This window comes from Phodopus roborovskii, unplaced genomic scaffold (genome assembly GCF_943737965.1).
Source record: "Phodopus roborovskii unplaced genomic scaffold, PHOROB, whole genome shotgun sequence".
In the NCBI taxonomy this organism is placed as follows: domain Eukaryota; kingdom Metazoa; phylum Chordata; class Mammalia; order Rodentia; family Cricetidae; genus Phodopus; species Phodopus roborovskii.
Window position 1 is genome coordinate 6,168,094 of NW_026126636.1, and position 18,607 is coordinate 6,186,700.

Consider the following 18,607-nt stretch of genomic DNA (forward strand, 5'->3'; position numbering starts at 1 on the left):
ATCTGCACTACAAGGTTAGTCATTTGATAATTGACCCGGCATATCTTCCTGTCCCTAGATGTCCAGTGCCTGCACATAGTAGGTGTTCAGTGTTTGTTGAATAAAGATGGACAAGTCCAGAGGAAACTGGGATTGGCATGTAAAATGAGATTGTTTTTAATTTAAATAAAAATTAACTAAAAAAAAAAAAAAAGGACAGAGACAAGTCCAAAAAAGATCCTCTGCTTTCCCAGCTAGCTACTATCTACTCCAGTCTAACTTCACTCCATGATGAAAAGTTTCTATACCCCATAAGCCTCCCTGCCAATGCAGCAATCCAAATCAGACCGAATTACAAAAAGCGCACATTTAATGGATACAATGCTCCCGGATGGGATGGTTTTCCAGTCCCCTCAGAGAGGAGAGGGGAAAGGGAGATGGGAAAAACCACCAGTCTGTTCTCTGGGGGGGGCAGTTTAAATACCCTGTGGGAGTGGTCGTGCGCATCTCTGGGGGAGGGGGTCATCATTTGGAGGCTTTCTGAGATGCAGCAGGGTTTAGAGGGAGATGGGGGGGCTTGGGTGGAACCTCCACCATAACACATGTCTATTTTGTGAATCCTTCCAGAATTTTCTTTAAATCTCTCTCTCTCTTTCTCTCTCTTCTTTTGGTTTTTTGAGACAGGGTTTCGCTGTGTGGCTTTGGAGCCTGTCCTGGCACTCGCTCTTTAAACTAGGCTGGCCTGGAACTCACAGAAATCCGCCTGCCTCTGCCTCTCGAGTGCTGGGATTAAAGACATGTGCCATCACCACCTAGCTCTAAACATCTCTTTCCATAAACTTACTCTGAAGACTTTATAGTCCAGCTCATTATAGAGTTTATTATTATTTATTATAATTTAGGTTATTATTATTATTATTATTTTTTTGAGATAGCGTTTCTCTGTGGAAAGGTCCTGGCTGTCCTGGAACTCGCTCTGTAGTCCAGGCTGGCTTCGAACTCAGAGATTCACCTGTCTCTGCCTCCCGAGTGCTGGGATTAAAGGTATGCCGGGCATCTTTTATTATTATTTTTAGACATGATCCTCAGGTAGCCCAGGCTAGATTCAAACTTGCTATATGCCAAGTCTGGTCTTGAAATTCTGATCCTCCTGCCCACACCTCCCAAGTGCTGGAATTACAGGTATTTATCACCATGCCCTTAAGCTTGAATTTGAGACAGGAGTCTCCCTGTGTAACCCAGGCTGGCCCCAAACATGCCATGTGTCCTTCCGTCTCAGCTGCCTGTACTCGGGCTTTTTCATGGGGAGAATAAAACCAGTCTCGCACACAGCAGGCAGCTCATAGGTCTCGATTGTGTCTGAATGGCTGATTGGGAACGCATACCACCCCGAAACAGGTAGAAGCCGGATGACGGGCCCCGCCTTATGAATCATTCATGATTGGGCCCCGCCCACCCCCGGGGGGGGGGCGACGCGCGCGTTCACGCGAGAGAAGCGCCTAGGCTCCCACGCTAGGCGGGCGGCCCGGGGTGCGTTCTGCGCAGGCGCCGGACGAACGGGGTCGGGGCTGGGCTCCTCAGGTGCGCGCGCGCGGGAGGGCGGCGGCGGCGGCGGCTCAGTGCGCAGGCGTCGCGAGTGTACTGCGCAGGCGGCACTCTTGGGCGGGCTAAAAGCAGCCGAAGCGGCGTCCGAGTCGGAGGCTCCGGCACAGGGGCGGGAGCTGAGGCGGCAGCGGACCGGCTGGCGGGATAGCGAGAGGCGGCGGGATGGTGGACTACCACGCAGCGAACCAGGCGTACCAGTACGGCCCGAGCAGCGGCGGCAATGGCGCGGGCGGCGGCGGCAGCATGGGCGACTACATGGCCCAGGAGGATGACTGGGACCGGGACCTGCTGTTGGACCCGGCCTGGGAGAAGCAGCAGCGCAAGGTGCGTGGCCTCGCGGGCCGGGCTGGGTGGCGTCCTGCGTGGGGGAGCGGGCAGGGCTGGAGGGGGGGGCTCCGAAACAGTTGGCGGGACCGGGAAGGGCTTTGGAGTCTCCGAGAGGATGGATAGCAAAGGTTGAGGAAGCAATTGGCAATCTGGAGGCGGGGGGGGGGGGTGGCGGCCAGGTACGAGATACGGGAAACCTGTCGAAGGCTGTGGAAGGCTGGGCGGGGAACTGGGGCAACAGATGATTCGGGAGATTGAAATAGAACTGCGTTTTAAGGCGGGATTGCAGGGCCAGAGGAAGGATTGGTAGGGCCCAGGCAAGCAACGGGGTCCAGGAAGGGAAACTGGGGAGCCCGGATAGTATTGGGGAATTTGGAATCCCAGTGTGGAGGAGACAGTCTGGAGGTCAGAGGGAAAAGTTTCTAAACCCGGGTAAGTCTCTCCACCGATTCAACAATCCAAACCAGACCAAATCAAACCGAATTAGGAAAAGCCCATGTTTAATGGATACAACACTCCCGGATGGCCTTCCAGCCCCCCAGAGGGACGGGAAAGGGAGACCGGAAAAACCACAAGTCGGGTTTCTTGGGGGCAGTTTAAATGCCCTGTGGGAGTGGTCTTGAGCATCTCTGGGGGAGGGGTCATCATTTGGCGGGCTTTCTGAGATGCAGCAGGGTTTGGAAGGAGATGGGGGAGGGGGCTTGGGTGGAACCTCCACCGTAATATCCCAGATTGTTTGGGTGTATATGGATGCCAGAGACTGGGGTGAAGCTTCCACCTTAACATCCCATGGACGCGGGTTCATGTCTGGCTTCTTCCTGCTGACAGGGGACGATGTGGGGGGAAGGGGAGAGTCAGGAATTGAGTTCACGCTTAGTGGAAGGTGTGAGTGAAGAAACATCTGGGTAGCTGCCATCCTGTAGACCTCCGGCACCTGTTCCTTGAGGTGGGCAAGACAGGTTGCTAGGAAAAAAAATAGGTTTTTATCATTGGCCCTAATTGTACTGACAAAGGTGAATGTGTCAGGAAAAAGAGCAAATAGGCCCTTGATTGTGGCATCTTTGAAAACCCGGAGGGTGGAGGGTCCCAGCTCTTGGTCAGACCTTGTATCCTGGAAAGTTGTTACCAATGGTGGGAATCCCAGGAGCTGGTGCAGGTGTTATCTGGGGGACCCTCTGTGGGTTGACTTTGGCCCAGGCAGGAGGAATGAATCTCCAAGATATGCTTGAAAATAGGTGGGGTAAAAAATGGGTTCTGGAGACTTTTTTTTTTTTTTATCAGACCAGATTTCTTGATATGGAAGAACTTCTCCCAGGAAATTGCAGGTGTCTGTAAGACAGCTGGAACAGATTTACATCTTGGTTTCCTAGCAAAAGGCTAGCGTAAAAGGGAAGCCGTAGCTGGGGCGGTCAGGGTGGTGATGAGTTGGGGACTGATCTAATGCAGTTGAGAGGGAGGAGAGGGTAGGAGTATATGCAGGAAGAGCGAAAGAAGGCTGTGTTGAGTGTGTGAGAATGGAGGGGGTGGCTCACAAGTGTGTGAAGAGGGTAGGAGGTAACTGAAATGAGAAGCAATCTCACGTATTCTAGAGGCTGAGACTTCTGTCCAGGTTTGTAACTTGCCAGTGGGCACTGTACCTTGATCTCTTAGGGCAATGTCATGTGTAAAACGGGAGGGTTTCAGAAAGGCGGCTTTTGGTGACTGCAAAGGGGATATGCATACAGTTGGGACTTTGGGAGCTGGGAACCAGGACCCTGAGGATATTGGAGAGAGCCGGTTTGGTGACTTTTCCCAGATCCCCCTGGGGGCAGACTCCAGGAAGTTGATGATCTGTGGCTGGGCCTAGTCACCTCGGCTGGAGGGGCAATGTTGGAAGGAGCTGTTGTGCCTGGGTAGCCTGAGGTGGGGCCTGGTGTAACCGTGGCTCAGTCACCAATGTCAGCTTGAATGTTCTGAGCAGTCCTAACGGGTGTCAGGGTGGTTGGTGTCTTACACCTTCACACCGAACAGTGGGTGTGTTGATGTAGCTAATGAATGAATTGTATTTTGAATGGAAGGGGAGATCTAGTCTGGATCCCAACAATAATTTATTGCCTAAGGCCATGCCAGATTGGAAAAGTTGAAAGTTGCCAAACTGGGTTACAGCATCGGCTTTGAGGTCTTGGATCTTCTAATGTTTAGGAAAATGTGCCCCCACCTTTCAGGTCTTCTACCAACCTCTGGTGCCCCTGTTTTTCTACCCCACTCTTCAGGGAGCAAGGGTGTGTGCTTCAAGAGCCCACGTGGTGAGGTTGCTGTGCTTCTGGACCCTGGCGGTAACCAGAACTCACCAGAACCCGGTGCTGCCTGTGTCATTCTTCCCTGGGCCTTCCTGGTTCCTTCCTTCCCATCCGGGAAAGGGTTATGACCAGGGTGGCTTATAGTGTCGTTGCTTCAGCAGCTCTGTAAGGGCTTGGCTCTAGTTGAGCTTGCTTTATAACCCACTCCAGCAAATATTTACACTTAGCTGTCCTTTAGGGGAAAAGCATTGCTTCACCTCGCACCCTGTCCTGCATGGGTGCTGTGGGGGAAGGAGTCCTGTTTCATTCAGTAGGTATCTTTTTCCTTCTTACAAGAGCCCCCAACCCCCAAGGAGATTGCTAGGACTTTGCTCTCTAGTTTTATGGCTTTGCCTTTCCCATGTTTGGGTGCAACTTTTGTGATTGTGAATGACAGATTGCTTTTCTTGCCTCTTCAAGGCAGGTAGACCCCCTCCTGGCACAAGGAGAGTGACGGTCTTGGACATAACCTGCTCACATACTCTAAAATTCTGTGGCCAGAAGAGCTGAAGCAGTAGTTGGCTCAGGTCAAGGGTGTGTCTCTCTCTCTTACCCGGAAGGCATTTGCTCAGAATTCTAGGGACCCTATACCCAAGGCATTATACGATGGAGTTCATACAACAGGTGTTCATGGGGCAGCCTTGCACGCTGTGGGAGGATGGGGGACTGATCTGGTCTTTAAAAAGGTTTTAGTATTGTTTTAGTCTAGGTTTATGTCAGGCTGTCCCTAAATCCTGGGTGCAGGTGATCCATGTGCCACAGTCTCCTGAATAGCTTGGAACTATAGGCCTGTAAGCAAACTCTTGAGCAATTAAGAGTGTCCCTAAACTGGGCGGGGGTGTCGCATGCCTTTAGTCACCCAGCACTCAGAAGTCAGAGACTGGATCTCTGTGAGTTCGAGGCCAGCCTAGTCTACAGAGTAAGTTCTAGGACAGGCTCCAAAGCTAAACAGAGAAAGAAACCCTGTCTTGGGGGGAAAAAAAAAGTGTGCCTAGTTCCTCTTCTTAAGTGGCTTCAGTAACATCCCCTGCTCCCATGGAAAGGCTGAGTTCCCTTGAGAGTTACCCCCAAACCTCTCCTCATAGCAAGAGGAAACGCCTTGTTCTGAGCTTGAGTGTTCATTGGCACGGCACGCCATTGTTTATGGACCTTGGGGTTAGACCCTGACCTTTGGCTCGGTCTGTATTAAATGTGAGTTAATTATTTGAAAGTTCTGATAGTGCTTTGTTTTTCTGTAAGTCAGCCTCTCTCCCCCCCCCCTCCGTTTTTCTTTTGGACCCCAAAGTAGCCATCTGGTATTTTGCTCCATTACTCTAATTGCTCCTCTCTGCGGAGTTGGCTAAGACTAACAGCTCCTTAGCAGCTTTAAAAACGGAGTAACATACTTACAAAAAAAAGTAACCAAACTGGGTTGCCCTCTGAAAACAAGACTAAGTGTGTGAGCTGGGTGAGTATATCCCCGCCAGCACCCTTTTGGGAGAAGAAAGGAAAAAGCGACTTCAGCTGCCAGTGTTCTCCTGTTCCTTCCGCCCTCCTGGAAAATGTGTGTTCTCCTCTAAGCCCAGCACTCAGGATCTTGAGTCAGACAGATCTCAAGTTTAGGGCCTGCCAACATGGGCAATATGGCATGATCCTATTTTAAAAGCAAGAAAGAGAAACAAGAAGTTTCTAGGAAGGTAAGCTCCTTCACACGTAGTTGAGAGTTGAGATCTTGTTGTGGCCCTGAAGTGGCTTCTACCACATCACCTAATCCTAGGCAGTCTGGGGGTGTGGACCAGGGGTTGCCTTTTACCTTTTGCAACTCTCTCTCTGGTTCCAGCTCCTGAGACCAACTGGGAGGCTTCTTTGGCAGCAGGAACTGACTCATTCTCCAGTTAAGAAGTCATGCTAAAAGGCTTTCATTTAGTGGCAGCCAATTGCTTGGCCTTGCGGGGAAAGTTGGGTGAAAGTGTTATTGGAAAAAAACAACCCAGGAGAGTATGCACCAGAGCACATGCTTGCAATCCCAGCATTTGGAATGCTGAGGCAGGAGGATAATTGAGAGTTGGAGGTCAACTTGGGTTATTTAGTTAAGACTCTAGCTGGGCATGGTAGCACACATTTGTAATATCAGCTTACTGGAGGCAGAGCAGAAGGATTATAAATGAGTTCAAGGCCAGTCTACATAGTGTCAGGACTGTTATGGCTACATAGCAAGACCCTGTCCTTAAAAAAAAAAAAAAAAAAAAAAAAAAGGCGACAAAAAGCCCCCCCCAAGAAGTGAGGCTGTGATACTTGGTCTTCCCCATCCAGGCTATCAGGGAGATCGGTTAAAGTACATCCTCACACTTAATATACTTCATCATCCGCAAGGAAGCGGGGCCTAGTCTTGGATTCCAAGTCTAAACCTAACAGGCAGGTAAGGAGAGTTCTGCCATTACAACATACATTCAACTCGTGGCCAAGTTTGGCCAGACAGCAGCCTTTCCAGAGTTAAGTGAGTGTGTAGTACAGGTTATCTGGCAGTGCCTGTCTTAACAGATGACAGCCAGGAGGAGGGAGCCAAAAAAACATCAGTCTGGGAAGGCCCGGGGAATTTGAGGCTGTTGAGATGAACACTCTAGGCTTCTGCCATCTGATTTATAGTGTGCTGGGAATTGCACAAACCTTTGACCAGATCTTTAAAAAAAAAAAAATTGCCTTGTTGCTGCTGCTACTGGTATGTTGAAGGGAAGAGAAAGAGCCAAGAGCTATTTGCTGTAGTCCCACTTACTCATTCAGGTTTTCTGAATAGCCAGAATATCAAAACGCTGACCTCACCTGCTTATCCTTGTCCGTGTCCCTGTTCCCAGCATTCAGCTCCCTTCCATCAGTTTCCTTCCGTTGCCTTTATTTATGTGTTTAGTTTTACAGAATAACAAAAACACTCATGTTACCTTGTTAAAGATTTCTTTTCTCTCCCTTTCTCATGGAAATGAGAGGCTGGTGATGATAGCAAGCTGTCAATTCAGTGGCCAAGGTAACTGAAACACTGACCTATTAAAGTGGAGATGGAGGCAGATGCAAAGCAGTCTTCCCTGGACTAGAGAAAGAAGCCTTTCTTTACTAGGTAGTTTGAGAGCTCAAGATTAGAGTCCCTTTGGTTTGGTCCAAAACATCAAAGAAGAATTCTAAGGAAATGTAGTTACAGTGTTGGCAATGTAGCCTGCTGGCTTTGTTATAAAATATCCGAAAGTGGCAGAACAGCACTTAACACTTCTTCAAGAAGGTTCACCAGTAACATTTTAGTCTGGTCTCTGGAGTCTAAATTCAATGACTCAAAGAGAAAGGATATTTTTCAGTTGTAGCCAAATAGCCAAAAGAGGAGGTGGGACAGACCATCTGGGAGGGACCGGCTCTCTGGCAGAGAGGGCCATCCCTGTATGGATGAACAAACCTGGTGCCCTGATGTGAGTGCCTAGTGTTAGTTAGCCCAGGAGCGTTCTCCCTGCGATTGGAAAAGCCCCTGCAACATTTTTGGTTGTGTTTTTGTTTTGTTTTTTCTTACACTATCCTTTCTTGCAAACAGCAGAGGCGTTAACTTGGCTTGTCCGCAGAAAGTCCTCTGAAGCTGTTTGATGGGACTTGGTTGCCTTCTCTTTATTTTGAACTATAGTTGCCGGGGAGCCAGTGTCCTTTTTCTTAGCCATGATGTATTGAGATGTTACCTGAAAAGCTGCTGGCTGACCTTACAGGGTCTAATTTTGCAGCCACAGGTGGACTAGAATTTCAGAGATCCACCTGTCTCTGCCTCCTGAGTGCTGGGATTAAAGGTATGCACCGCCATGCTTGGGACTAAAAATCCTTTTCTAAAAGGGGGAATTAAATATGGTGCCTGATAGATTTGGTTTCCCTAGTCATAAATAAAAGGAAACTGTAAAAATTAATTCATGGGGAACAAAAGAATGTTAGGTTCCAGCAAGGTCCTATTCCTGCCCAGGGCCCTGGCCCAAGACCAGCTCCCTTTGTGCAGAGGGTGTTATTGAAGACACATACGGCAAGAGACCTCTGAAGTCACCAGGTTAACTAGTGACTTGGAAGGGAGTAACCTCCATGTGGTCAAGGCTGCACAGAGGATGTGGACAATCCTGAACATCCCTGTGTGCCTGCTGCACTTGGAAAGACTTTTACGGAAGTGGGCAGAGCAGTGAGTCACCCAGAGTACTCAGTCCCTTGACTGTCCCACCAGATTTACTCAGGGTTGGATAGCCTTGATTCATCCTTGCTCCCCTCTTCCCATTTGCTTTTCTGTTTTTCTTCTTGAGAAAGGCTCTAATGTAGCCCAGGCTGTCTCAAATTCAATATGTAGCTAAAGATGAACTCAGAGGGATTCTCCTGTCTCTACCTCCCTTCCTGGTACTGGTATTATAGGCATGTGCCACCATGCCCGGTTTATGCCATGCTGGGGCTGAAATCCACGACATTGTGCTTGTCACACAAATATGCTACCACTAAACTCCATCTCCCTCCTGGTCTTTCGCGATAGGGTGATGATGTGTGACTGGGATGGCCTCAAACTGGTCATTCTCTAGCGTCTGCTTTCCGAGTGCTACGATTTCAGATCCTATTATAAATATAAGATTGTGAGTTGTCTGGGGCCTGAGAGATGGCTAAGAGCACTGGCTACTCTTTCAGAGGACCCAGGTTCACTTCCCAGCACCCACGTGGCAGCTCACAACTATCTGTAACTCCAGTCCAGGGCTTCTGACACCCTCACACAGACACACATGCAGGCAAAACACCAGTGCACATAAAATAAAAATAAATTAAAAAAGAAAAAGAGTGTGAGCTGTCACTTGCCCCGCACATAGCTTCTCCTCAAGGCCCAGTTTTCTTAGACATCTGCTGGAAGCCTGGCCGCTGCCATTAGTAAAGCACACTGCTGTCCCAGCGAAAAGGGAGGCGATGCTCTCCTGTGGAGCAAAGAAGGCCTTACCAAAATGTTTTTCTTCCAAATATCAGAGTAGAACAGATTCTTTGTCTTCTAGTAGAGGCATGGCCGTGGGGCAGCAGTAGTTGGAAGTGGCGGTCACTGCCCTGCGGAACACGGTGAAGTCATCTTGGGAAATATCCTTGTGATGGTGTGGCAATGACTGAGTGGGGAGCCCGGGACGCCAGCAGTACAATAGCATTTGTGTCTTTGCTGCAGACAGAAAGAAAGGCGACATTGTGGTTTGTTTTATGCTTTTTAAAGTTTCCCCCTCAAAGGTGTGGGGCTGAGTGACGTCTGTCTGTCACCGGCTTTCTAGTGGGTTTTCTTTCTGAGTAGGTGGATCATAGGTAACCGGCCTCAAGGTACGGAGTTGCGCTACAGTGTAGCTTTTACAAGGTCTCCAACAGCAGAGTGAGGGACAGCAACTGGTGAATGGTGTGTCCCTCGATCCCCGCCATGGTAGAGGAAGCCAATTTTGAGGTTAGACAACATCACGGGAGGAAGCTTACAAAAGTGATTCAGCATCCAGCTATGGCCAGCCGGGCAGGCAGGGTTGCTTGAGGGAGTGTCACAGGCAGGAAGGGTTGTGGGTCTTCTGTTCAGGTATCGGAATGACAGACCTTTGATTATTATAGGCCAAAGACAGTGCTGGAAACTAGCTCCACTCCAGTCAGTGTCATCAGGGTGTGTGTGTGTGTGTGTGTGTGTGTGTGTGTGTGTGTGTGTGTGTGTGTGTGTGGCATATTAGCACTCTTGTCTGACTCAGTCTGGTGTGAATAGAAGGTATTTAATTGCTCTCACCATGGAAACCCAGTCTGCTTACTATTTGGGAGAGTACCACGCCCAACCCAGGGGGCCCTGGGCAGAAAAGATACTACCAGGTGGTCTCACAAGAAGAGGCCACATGCCTTGCTCAGTGGCCATCCCCAGTAGGGGTGTGAGTGCCTCTGTTCCCTGACAGGGAAAGAGAAGTTGGGCCCCTGTCTACTTAGTTGATAAGGTGTGTGCACAGCAGCTGCTGGCTTTGTAGCCACCCTAGCTAGGGTCTGCATGTTTTTCTCTAGGCATTTAGAGTTGGAATTTCAGCTATGTGGCCTTTTGTTGTTTCGGTGCTGTGTGTCGAACCCAGAACTTCACATATGCTAGGCAACTGCTCTCTCTACCCCTGAGCTGCCCCCACTGCTGCCTGCTATGTGCCTTCATCTTTTTTTTTTTTTTTTTTTTTTTTTTTTGCCTGCTTTCACAAACAGATTAAAAAACTTGAAGGTCCCATCAAACCCCAAAAGCAAGTAAAAAGCAGTATTTTAACAAAACAAAACCCCCAAACCTCCATCCTTCCAGCTCTGAGAACGCCTCCCTCCTTTCCTTTAAGATGCATGGCTCATTAAACTCCTGATGAAACTAGAATCCTGAGAGGCAAGCGCTGCTCCGGCTGTTGCCAACATGGCTTGTTTTGGAAAGGGTTGGCTTTTCTTTGTTGTTCCTTTTTTTTTTTTTTTTTTTTTCTTTAAGGCTTAACATGATCTTCTAGTTTGGGCCTATGAAGTAAACCCAGTTTCAAAATTCAAAATGTCTGGGAGCAGTGACTTCCCAGGCTTGTTCAAGGGCAGTCTGATGAATTGGCCCTTCTTACAGGCTGCCTGTGAACCAGTCATGATTCAGATTTTGAAGTCCTGGAAGGTGTCCAGACAGTAAACATCACCAGGACTGTGAGGCGGTTACTTTTCCTTCATTCCTTCTTTCTTTCCTTCTTTCTTTCTTTCTTTCTTTCTTTCTTTCTTTCTTTCCTTCCTTCCTTCCTTCCTTCCTTCTTTCTTTTTTTCTTCCTTTCTTTCTTCCTTCCTTCCTTCCTTTCGTGTGTGTGTGTGTGTGTGTGTGTGTCATTTGAACTGTGCTGCCAAGACTGGTAGATTGGACGTTCTGTAATCAAGATGTCTTTCTCAGAGATGCTGGCTTTAGTCACCCAGCCCTGTGGCGCTTGGTGGGGTCAGGAAATACCTACACCAGTGAGGAGAGGGCCTTCTTAGCCACTTCCTCCCCACCCCCTTTTCAGACAGGGTCTCACTGTGTAGTCCAACTAGTCTGGAACTCGCTATGTAGACCAGACTGACAAACAACTCAGAGATCTGCCTACTTTCAAAGTATTTAGAATTAAAGATGTGTGGACACACACACACACTCACACACTCACTCCCCGTCTCTAGCATGCCAGCTTCTCCTCACTTTGAGAGAGGATCCTTGTTACTACATAGTGCATGCTGGCCTCTAGCGCTGCCCGCCCTTCTGTCTCAGCCTATGTGCTGGGATTGTAGGCCACCATGCCCAGCTTTCATAAGTCAGTGGTGATGGGGGTCAGCTGGTGGAAGAAAGTTCAGTTCATCAAGAACTGTCAACAGTTTCTGGATGACTGGTTAATGGATCTTGGCTCAAAACAGGAAGGTTTGGAAGAGAGACGCTTGGCTTCTGCTGCCACCCAGGGCCCCAAACTCAGCGGAGAGCAAGCAAGCTTCTTTGACCGTAAGGATAGAAAACGTACAGGTCACTGGTATTGCTTTGGACTTGAGAAAATTCTGAGCCTTTTTGATAAACAAGTCCATGGCAGTCTTGGCCAAATACGGCCTGTTCTGTAGGGTTAGCTTAGAAGACAAGTTTTTTGCCTAAAAATAAATGCCTGTTCCTATCAAACATTCCAAGCATAGTTGAAACATGAGATTTCTGAAGCATAGCAGTTCAGGCTCTAATGGGTTCAATTTTGTCAAAAGTCCAGGGCCTTTGGGGACTGCTTTGGGTTTGGTTTGTGACCACTAACCCGTTATCAGAAGACCAAATGCAGGCCATTTCCCATCATTCTGTATGTTCTTAACCACCTTGGAGATTGGTGGAGGTCACTAAGCATGTAAATCAAAGGGCCTGGGGACATGGGTCAATGAGCTATATGCCTGCTGCATGAGCACCTGATTTGGGGTCCCTTGCACACATGGAGCCAGGTAGTGGTGGCACACGCCTTTAGTCCCAGCACATGGGAGGCAGAGGCAGGCAGATCTCTGTGAGTTTGAGACCAGCATGGTCTACAAAGCGAGTCCCGGGACAGGCTCCAAAGCCACAGAGAAACCCTGTCTTGGAAAACCAAAAAACAAACAAACAAACAAAAGTTAGCCATGGTAGCATATATGTCTGTAATCACAAGGTGCATGTGCACAGGGTGACAGACATGTTCTAGGGGCTCACTGGCCAGTGGTTCTAGTCAAACCAATGAGGCAGCCAGAGTGGCTGGGTGGTTAAGAGCATGCACTTCTCTAGCAGAGGACCAGGGTTCCATTGTCAGCACCCACTTAGCAGTTCAAAACTGCTTGTGACTCCAGCTCCATGGAACTCAGCACACCCTCTTCTGACCTCAGGGCATTCGGGCACAAGGTGAACCCCCCCTCACGCGCACGCACACACACACACACACACCCTCAGAAAAACAGGCAGAGAAGAAATTGATGATGACAGCCCAGCGTCAGCCTCTGGCTTCCACGTGTGCTGCACAGATTAGTGTGGACACATAGAATAGACTAGTGGCTTCAGGTTGGAGTGTGTGCTGTAAACTAATGGCAGCTAACATTTCCCTTCAGTACCCTGTGGACCGGTGGCACATAATCCCAAAGTAGATTGCAACCTTATAGCACACGTGCAGCAGTGAACCCATGGATTAGGCAGAGTGACATCTCTTTAATCTAAACACTGAGGGATTTAAAACAGAAGAATCATAAGTTCAGCACCAGCCTAGGCTAAGAGAGGCTGTCTCAAAAAAAAGGAAATGGAAAAGATGTGTTTAGCTCAAATAAACAGTAACAAATTCAGGAAAGCATCCATGGAGTTCTAAGCCTGGTGTAGCCCAGTGTTGAGCAGAGGTGTGGCTGGTTGGCTGGGTTATGTTCTTGTTGCTAAACTCTCCTGTCCTCCAGGGATTGGGAGGATGGTAAGGACAGGTGCTGCTTTTGCTGGAGCTGGAGGGAAGGTCTCTGAGAGGGCGTTGTAGCTGCTATTACAGTGGGAAGCACCCCCTCCCCCCAAGACGGGGAAGGCCAGGGTGTCAGAGTGGGCTTGGGCATGGCAGATCTCAGAGCTTTGGCAGCCTTTCTCCCTGGGCTCCCTGGACAAGCCACACCAGCTGACTTCTGAAGCGGGAGCCTAACTGCAGGGCAGAGAAGGGAACAAAGGCTTCAGTTATCTCTGATCACTGCTGCAGTAGGCACCTGGGTCCCAGTAAGGCCTAGGTGACTTTGGAGTCTAGAGTTTTATGGCACCGTGTGCTCATTTGCTTTGTAGTATGACTGCACCTAACACCTACCACGTGAACAGGTCCAGTCCCCTTCCCTTCAAGAGCCGTTTATACCTGATAAGATGCCACAAAGCATCTTTTCCTCCATTAAAGTCTTCAGTCTTTCTTGAAGCCTCTTTGCTTGTTTGTTGTTGTTACTACTATTGGCTTTTTGAGTCATCTGTCTACTCTTGCCTTCACCTCTCAACTGCTAGGAATCAGGGATGTGTCACTATGCCCTGGAAATCATCCATGGGTTCTGAGGATCAGGTCATCAGCTTGGTGACCCATCTTGCAAGTCCACGGAGCCTCATCTTTAAGAAAGCTCCTGGGCACTTTTCCACCCACTCCGTGTCTTCCTGTTTCCTCTGGTCAGCTGGCTCTAGGCCTCCTCCAGCTCGCAGAAAGAAGCACACTTGGGTGACTCCATCTCTGCTCTTTATTTTCTCCCTGTGCTGTCTGTCAGAAGCCAGCCCAGGGCCATGTAGTCTCTCACAGGGCCGTGGCTCCATATTTAAAGGCTCAGCTTGTCTGACTGGTTGTGTGGCTTTTACTGTGGAGGGAGGAGCAGAGACAGAGCTTGGTGAGCACACTGTACCAGAGGGAGAAGGTAAGTTCTGGATACTCTGTGAGCATGGGCTTAGATTCGCCCTGCCCTCCAAGGAGATCCTTCAGCAGACATCTCCCTGTCAACGGAAGCCAAAGGAGTGGTCGAGTCTGATGGTGTCTTAGTGGCTCAGGCATCTGGCTGCTTCAGGCAGACAGAAGACAGTGCAGTTAGTTGTTGTGCTGTTGGCAGAGTACCTACCCATGTGACTTGTTAAATCTTTTAGTAGCTATATGGGAGAGTAGGGGGCGGGGGAGAGAGAATTTTCATTCCTTCGAATGTGAAAATAAAATTTCCCCTGGATAAAATTGATTCAGAGTGTGCAAAAAGGATGTGGCAAGTGTGTCGGAGTCCATTGTGTCCTCCCCATAGTGCAGGCTACAGCTACTGTTTGTGTGCTGGGTGGCTTATTACACATTTATGCTCTCTGAGCCTGTCCAGGTTACTGCTACAGGTAGAAAAGGCTTTGTTTTGGTTTGGATTTTTTTTTGGGGGGGGGTGGAAAGCTGTGTTTCTATTTTATTGTGACGAAGGGTTTTTGAAAGAGGCCACGGACTCTAGAGTAGTAAGTCTATATTTTATAGCCAACCAGCTTCTTGTGTAACTTGAGTTGGGGCTTCATGGGCCCTGGAGTCCAGTACTCAGGTAGAAACATGACCGCCAGGGCCAGACAGCAGCCCTTGCTGGGCCTCTCTGCCGACTGGAGCTCCATGCAGAGCCTTTGGGGTAGGAGAGAAACCGGAGACCAGGCCCATGCTCTCGAGGAGCTCACAGTGTAGCTGGGGACCGCAGAAGGCCACTTAACTGCACACCGACAAGCCCACAGCACTCTAGCCGTGCCCTGGGGAGGGCAGGTGGGGTGAGTCATGGACTCGTTCATAAAGGAGGTGAGTGTGTGGGGTAGGGGCTGTATCAGCTTTGGACAAATTCTGTTGGAGGATCCCTCTTGCAGAGCTGCCTCTTTGGAACAGTGCTTCTCCTGATGAACATTGTCTTTGGGAGAGCTTCCAGTGTGAGGGGTGCAGTGACATGCTTGCTTCAGCTCAGCTGTCTTTGGAGCCCTCTGATTAGCAAGACCCTAAACTCTGGATTCAAGTCCATGTGTGGTCCTTGTATTTTTACAGATGGAGTGTTATAGATGGCCAAACCCAGGTAGGGATCTTCTGGCTGCCTGTGTTTTTACACAGCTAGCCTAACCTTATTCTGGAATTCACTATGTCCTTGGGACTGGCTTCAAACTTGTAGCGGTCATCCTTCATAGGTGTCAGCAAAGCCAGTCAAGGTGATGAACATGGGTTATCTTGGTGCTTAGGAGATGTAGGAAGATTAGGTCATCTTCTGCTTCATAGTGAGATCACTATAGTGAGCTTGGACTACATGTGACACTATTTCAGAAAAATTAAATATAAAACTGGGAGCCCCACATAGTGGTGCACGCCTTTAATCCCAGCACTCAGGAGGCAGAGGCTGGCGGATCTCTTGAGTTTGAGGCCAGCCTGGTCTACAGAGTGAGTTCCAGGATAGCCAGGGCTACACAGAGAAACCCTGTCTCTATAACAAAACAAAATAACAAAAATCCAAAAGATTCAGTTGTTATGGCCAAATGTGTGACTCAGATACTGCAGTGCCCTTGATGAGCCTTCATATAAACTGACATCTTACACTGTGCTCTGGCCCAGTGTGAGATAGGACCAGTGCCACTAGCTGTCCCTTTTGTCCAAGTAGCATCTTCCCCCTGCAGATGGTGCAGACACCCATACATCGGTTATCCAGTAGCGCGCTGTCTCCTTTTCTTCCTCTACCTGGGATTAGTAGGTTTGCTGTAGAGCAATCCAGCAGGGGTGGGGAACATGGCAAGTGCCCCTGTTTGAGAGTCTCTGTAGCCTGGCCCATGAGGTCTGGAGGGTGGATGCTGTTCCACAGACAGTTTCTGTTTTCTTTTCCACCTGTTCAGGTGTCTGATCGAAGTTGCCTAACAGTCTTTATGAGGTACCCTTCTCTTCTTCATGAAAGTCAGAGAAATTAGGGAGGTGACTATTCTATCAAACGCTTGTAGTTGGGGAATATGTTGTTTAGCCCCCATTTTGAAAGAAGTTCCTGGGGTGTAAGTTGTGAAATACTCTTACGTGAGGCAGGCAGCTGGTGGAGGGGGAGCTGTCCCAAGTTCAAGGCTAGCCAAAAAGAAATATTTATTGGATGGACGCAGACTCCTGTGGGTATGTTAGTCCATAACTCCCAGTTCCTCGATAGACATGAGGCTGTTCAGATAGCACCTGGACTCAAGCTATCTCCTGGCCCCATAGCATTTGCGCCCTGGGAGGCATCGTTGAGGTGAGCCCCCCCTTGGGAGGGCACCTCTCAAACAGTCCACGCTTCATCCTGCCATCGCGGCTGGAGGCAGTGAAAGGTGGGGGGGGGGGCTTCAGAGCTGTGGAAGAAGTCAGATCTGAACTCCACACCTACTCCTGCTATTTGTCCTTGGGCAGGGGTCAGGGGTTAAGCCTCAGTGTAGGAAAGGGCCACCCTTTATTTACCTCAGGGGATTCTTGTGATTAAACAGGGTAAGGAGTGATCAGAAGCAGATTGTGAGTGCTGCATCCAGGTAGTGTCTGCCGATGTGGCCTCCTCTTGGAAGGGGTTGAAAGTGCAGTGGAAAAGCCAACACCTTTACTTCTCCCCAGGGAGCTCTAGAGCCCAACCCTTGTAGCAACTTCAAATGAGCACCCTCCACCGAGGGGTAACACACACTGGGCTGCAAGTGACACAGCCTAGCCCTCCCCCTGCCCTCTGCTCATCTGGGCCTCATTATCTGGGAGGTGGCTGCTTATTTCATTCAGAGTTTCAAGTCCCGATCAGTTTTGTGCCTGGATGAACTACACACAGCACCAACAAGACTCCTCCATGACCGGCGCAGCTTGCCAAGTCCGCTATCAACACTGAGAGTCTCTTTCCCCAGGTTCTCCTCCTGCCCCCTTTCTCTAAAGAAAATAAAGTCCCATGACCTCGGCTAGAAGCAAGCCCCCACCCACCCCTCACAGTCAGCAGCAATTCCTTCTAAGGGATGTTGAAACAGGAAGGCTTCCCACTGATAACCTCCCTCCCCCCAAGTAACAGCCCAGTAAGGCTGGCACACAGGGCCATGAGGCACACAGGAGCCTGTGCCCAGATAACAACCCTAAGCAAGGGACTCTGGAGGGCTTAGTAGAATTGTGTCTTTCCAGCCGTTCCCCCAGTGAGAAATTTCTCATGCTTGTTGCTCATCTCCTTTCCTCCTTCCTCCCAACCCCCCTTTTCCTGGGGTCACTTCCTGATGCCATTCCTCAACTTAGCCCCTATCCCCCCCAAAAGCAATCAAATCCACAACCTAATAAGGCAAAAGAATGAGGGGAATGTCCGCCTCCCAGCCTCTCCCCTAACCGGGAGCAGGCCCACAGCAAATTTGGAAAATGTTACAGCAGAGTGACAACTGACTGAGGGCTGGAGGTGGGGGCGTTCCAGGCATAGCCATTCTCAACAGCTCCCATTGTTGGCAGCAGACTGGACCCGGAGGGAGGGCCACCCTGCTCGCACTTTCCAAATGAGGCTGTGTGTGTGTGTGTGCGCGTGTGTGCGCGCGCACGGAAAGTAGCAGCCTGAGTCAGTCCCGCCTCAGAACACAAGTACACACTTAGAAGTACAGTGGGAGCAAGCATGTCCTCTGCATGATGGGGACCATGCACATCCAATGCTTCTTACCTCTGAGATGAGTGGTTTTCTTACCCTTTACTGTGCCAGGGTTAAATTATCTTCCGCGTTAATTAAAACTTGTTAGCATTTAGAGTGGGGCCCTTCAGAAATCTGTCACCTCCTGCATCATTATCCCAAGCAAGTCACACCTTCCTGAAGCTGGATCCATTTTGGGCTGGGGAGAGGGAGGGCCAAGTCTCTCTGGCAGGATCATTTGGGGAGGGGCCCCCTGGACCATAGCTGCTTGTTTTGGGAGGTCAAGCTTCCTAATTACCCTGAACTGGGATGGGGGAGGAGAAGGAACATTGTAGGGATATGCCAGCTCTTTTCACATTGCTAATTACAGCAAGTATGAGGTCATCTGTAAAGATATCTGATTCTTCAGTGTGTAATTAAGGTGCTCATTAAAAGTGCGGGGATGAGAGAGAGAGAGAGAGTTTTAAGGGAAAAACACAAAAAGTCTTTGTTTTGCCCTGACAGGATGGCGAAGATCAGGCAAGGGACGGAGGCACAGAGCTGATTTCCTGTCTTCAGAGCCTTTGCAGGAAACTCAGTGTGAACAATATTGGTGATCCTTGCCAAGGACCCAAAACCTGGGTGGTAGCATTGTTCTAGGCTGTTACCACCAAATGTCTGGCCTGGGTGTGTGTGTGTCTGTGTGTCTGTGTGTCTGTGTGGCAGAGGCAGGCAGATCTCTTAAGTTTGAGGCCAGCCTGGTCTGCAGAGTGAGTTCCAGGACATCCAGGCCTACACAGAGAAACCCTGTCTCCAAATCAAATCAAAACAAA

At 49.4% G+C, this 18,607-nt stretch overlaps 1 protein-coding gene across 4 annotated transcripts in view; it reads left to right on the forward strand.

Annotated features, from left to right (window-relative positions):
- The first annotated feature begins 1,615 nt into the window (after window positions 1-1,615).
- Actn4 (actinin alpha 4) overlaps window positions 1,616-18,607 on the forward strand; it is a 64,777-nt gene continuing 47,785 nt past the window's right edge. For 2 of the 4 annotated variants that reach the window (XM_051207566.1, XM_051207565.1), the window contains exon 1: window positions 1,618-1,908. In XM_051207566.1, the coding sequence (XP_051063523.1) occupies window positions 1,747-1,908 (162 nt within the window). In that variant the 5' untranslated portion in view covers window positions 1,618-1,746. Of the gene's footprint in view, window positions 1,909-18,607 lie in introns of all 4 variants that reach the window. The other 2 variants (XM_051207567.1, XM_051207564.1) reach the window with 2 other exon arrangements.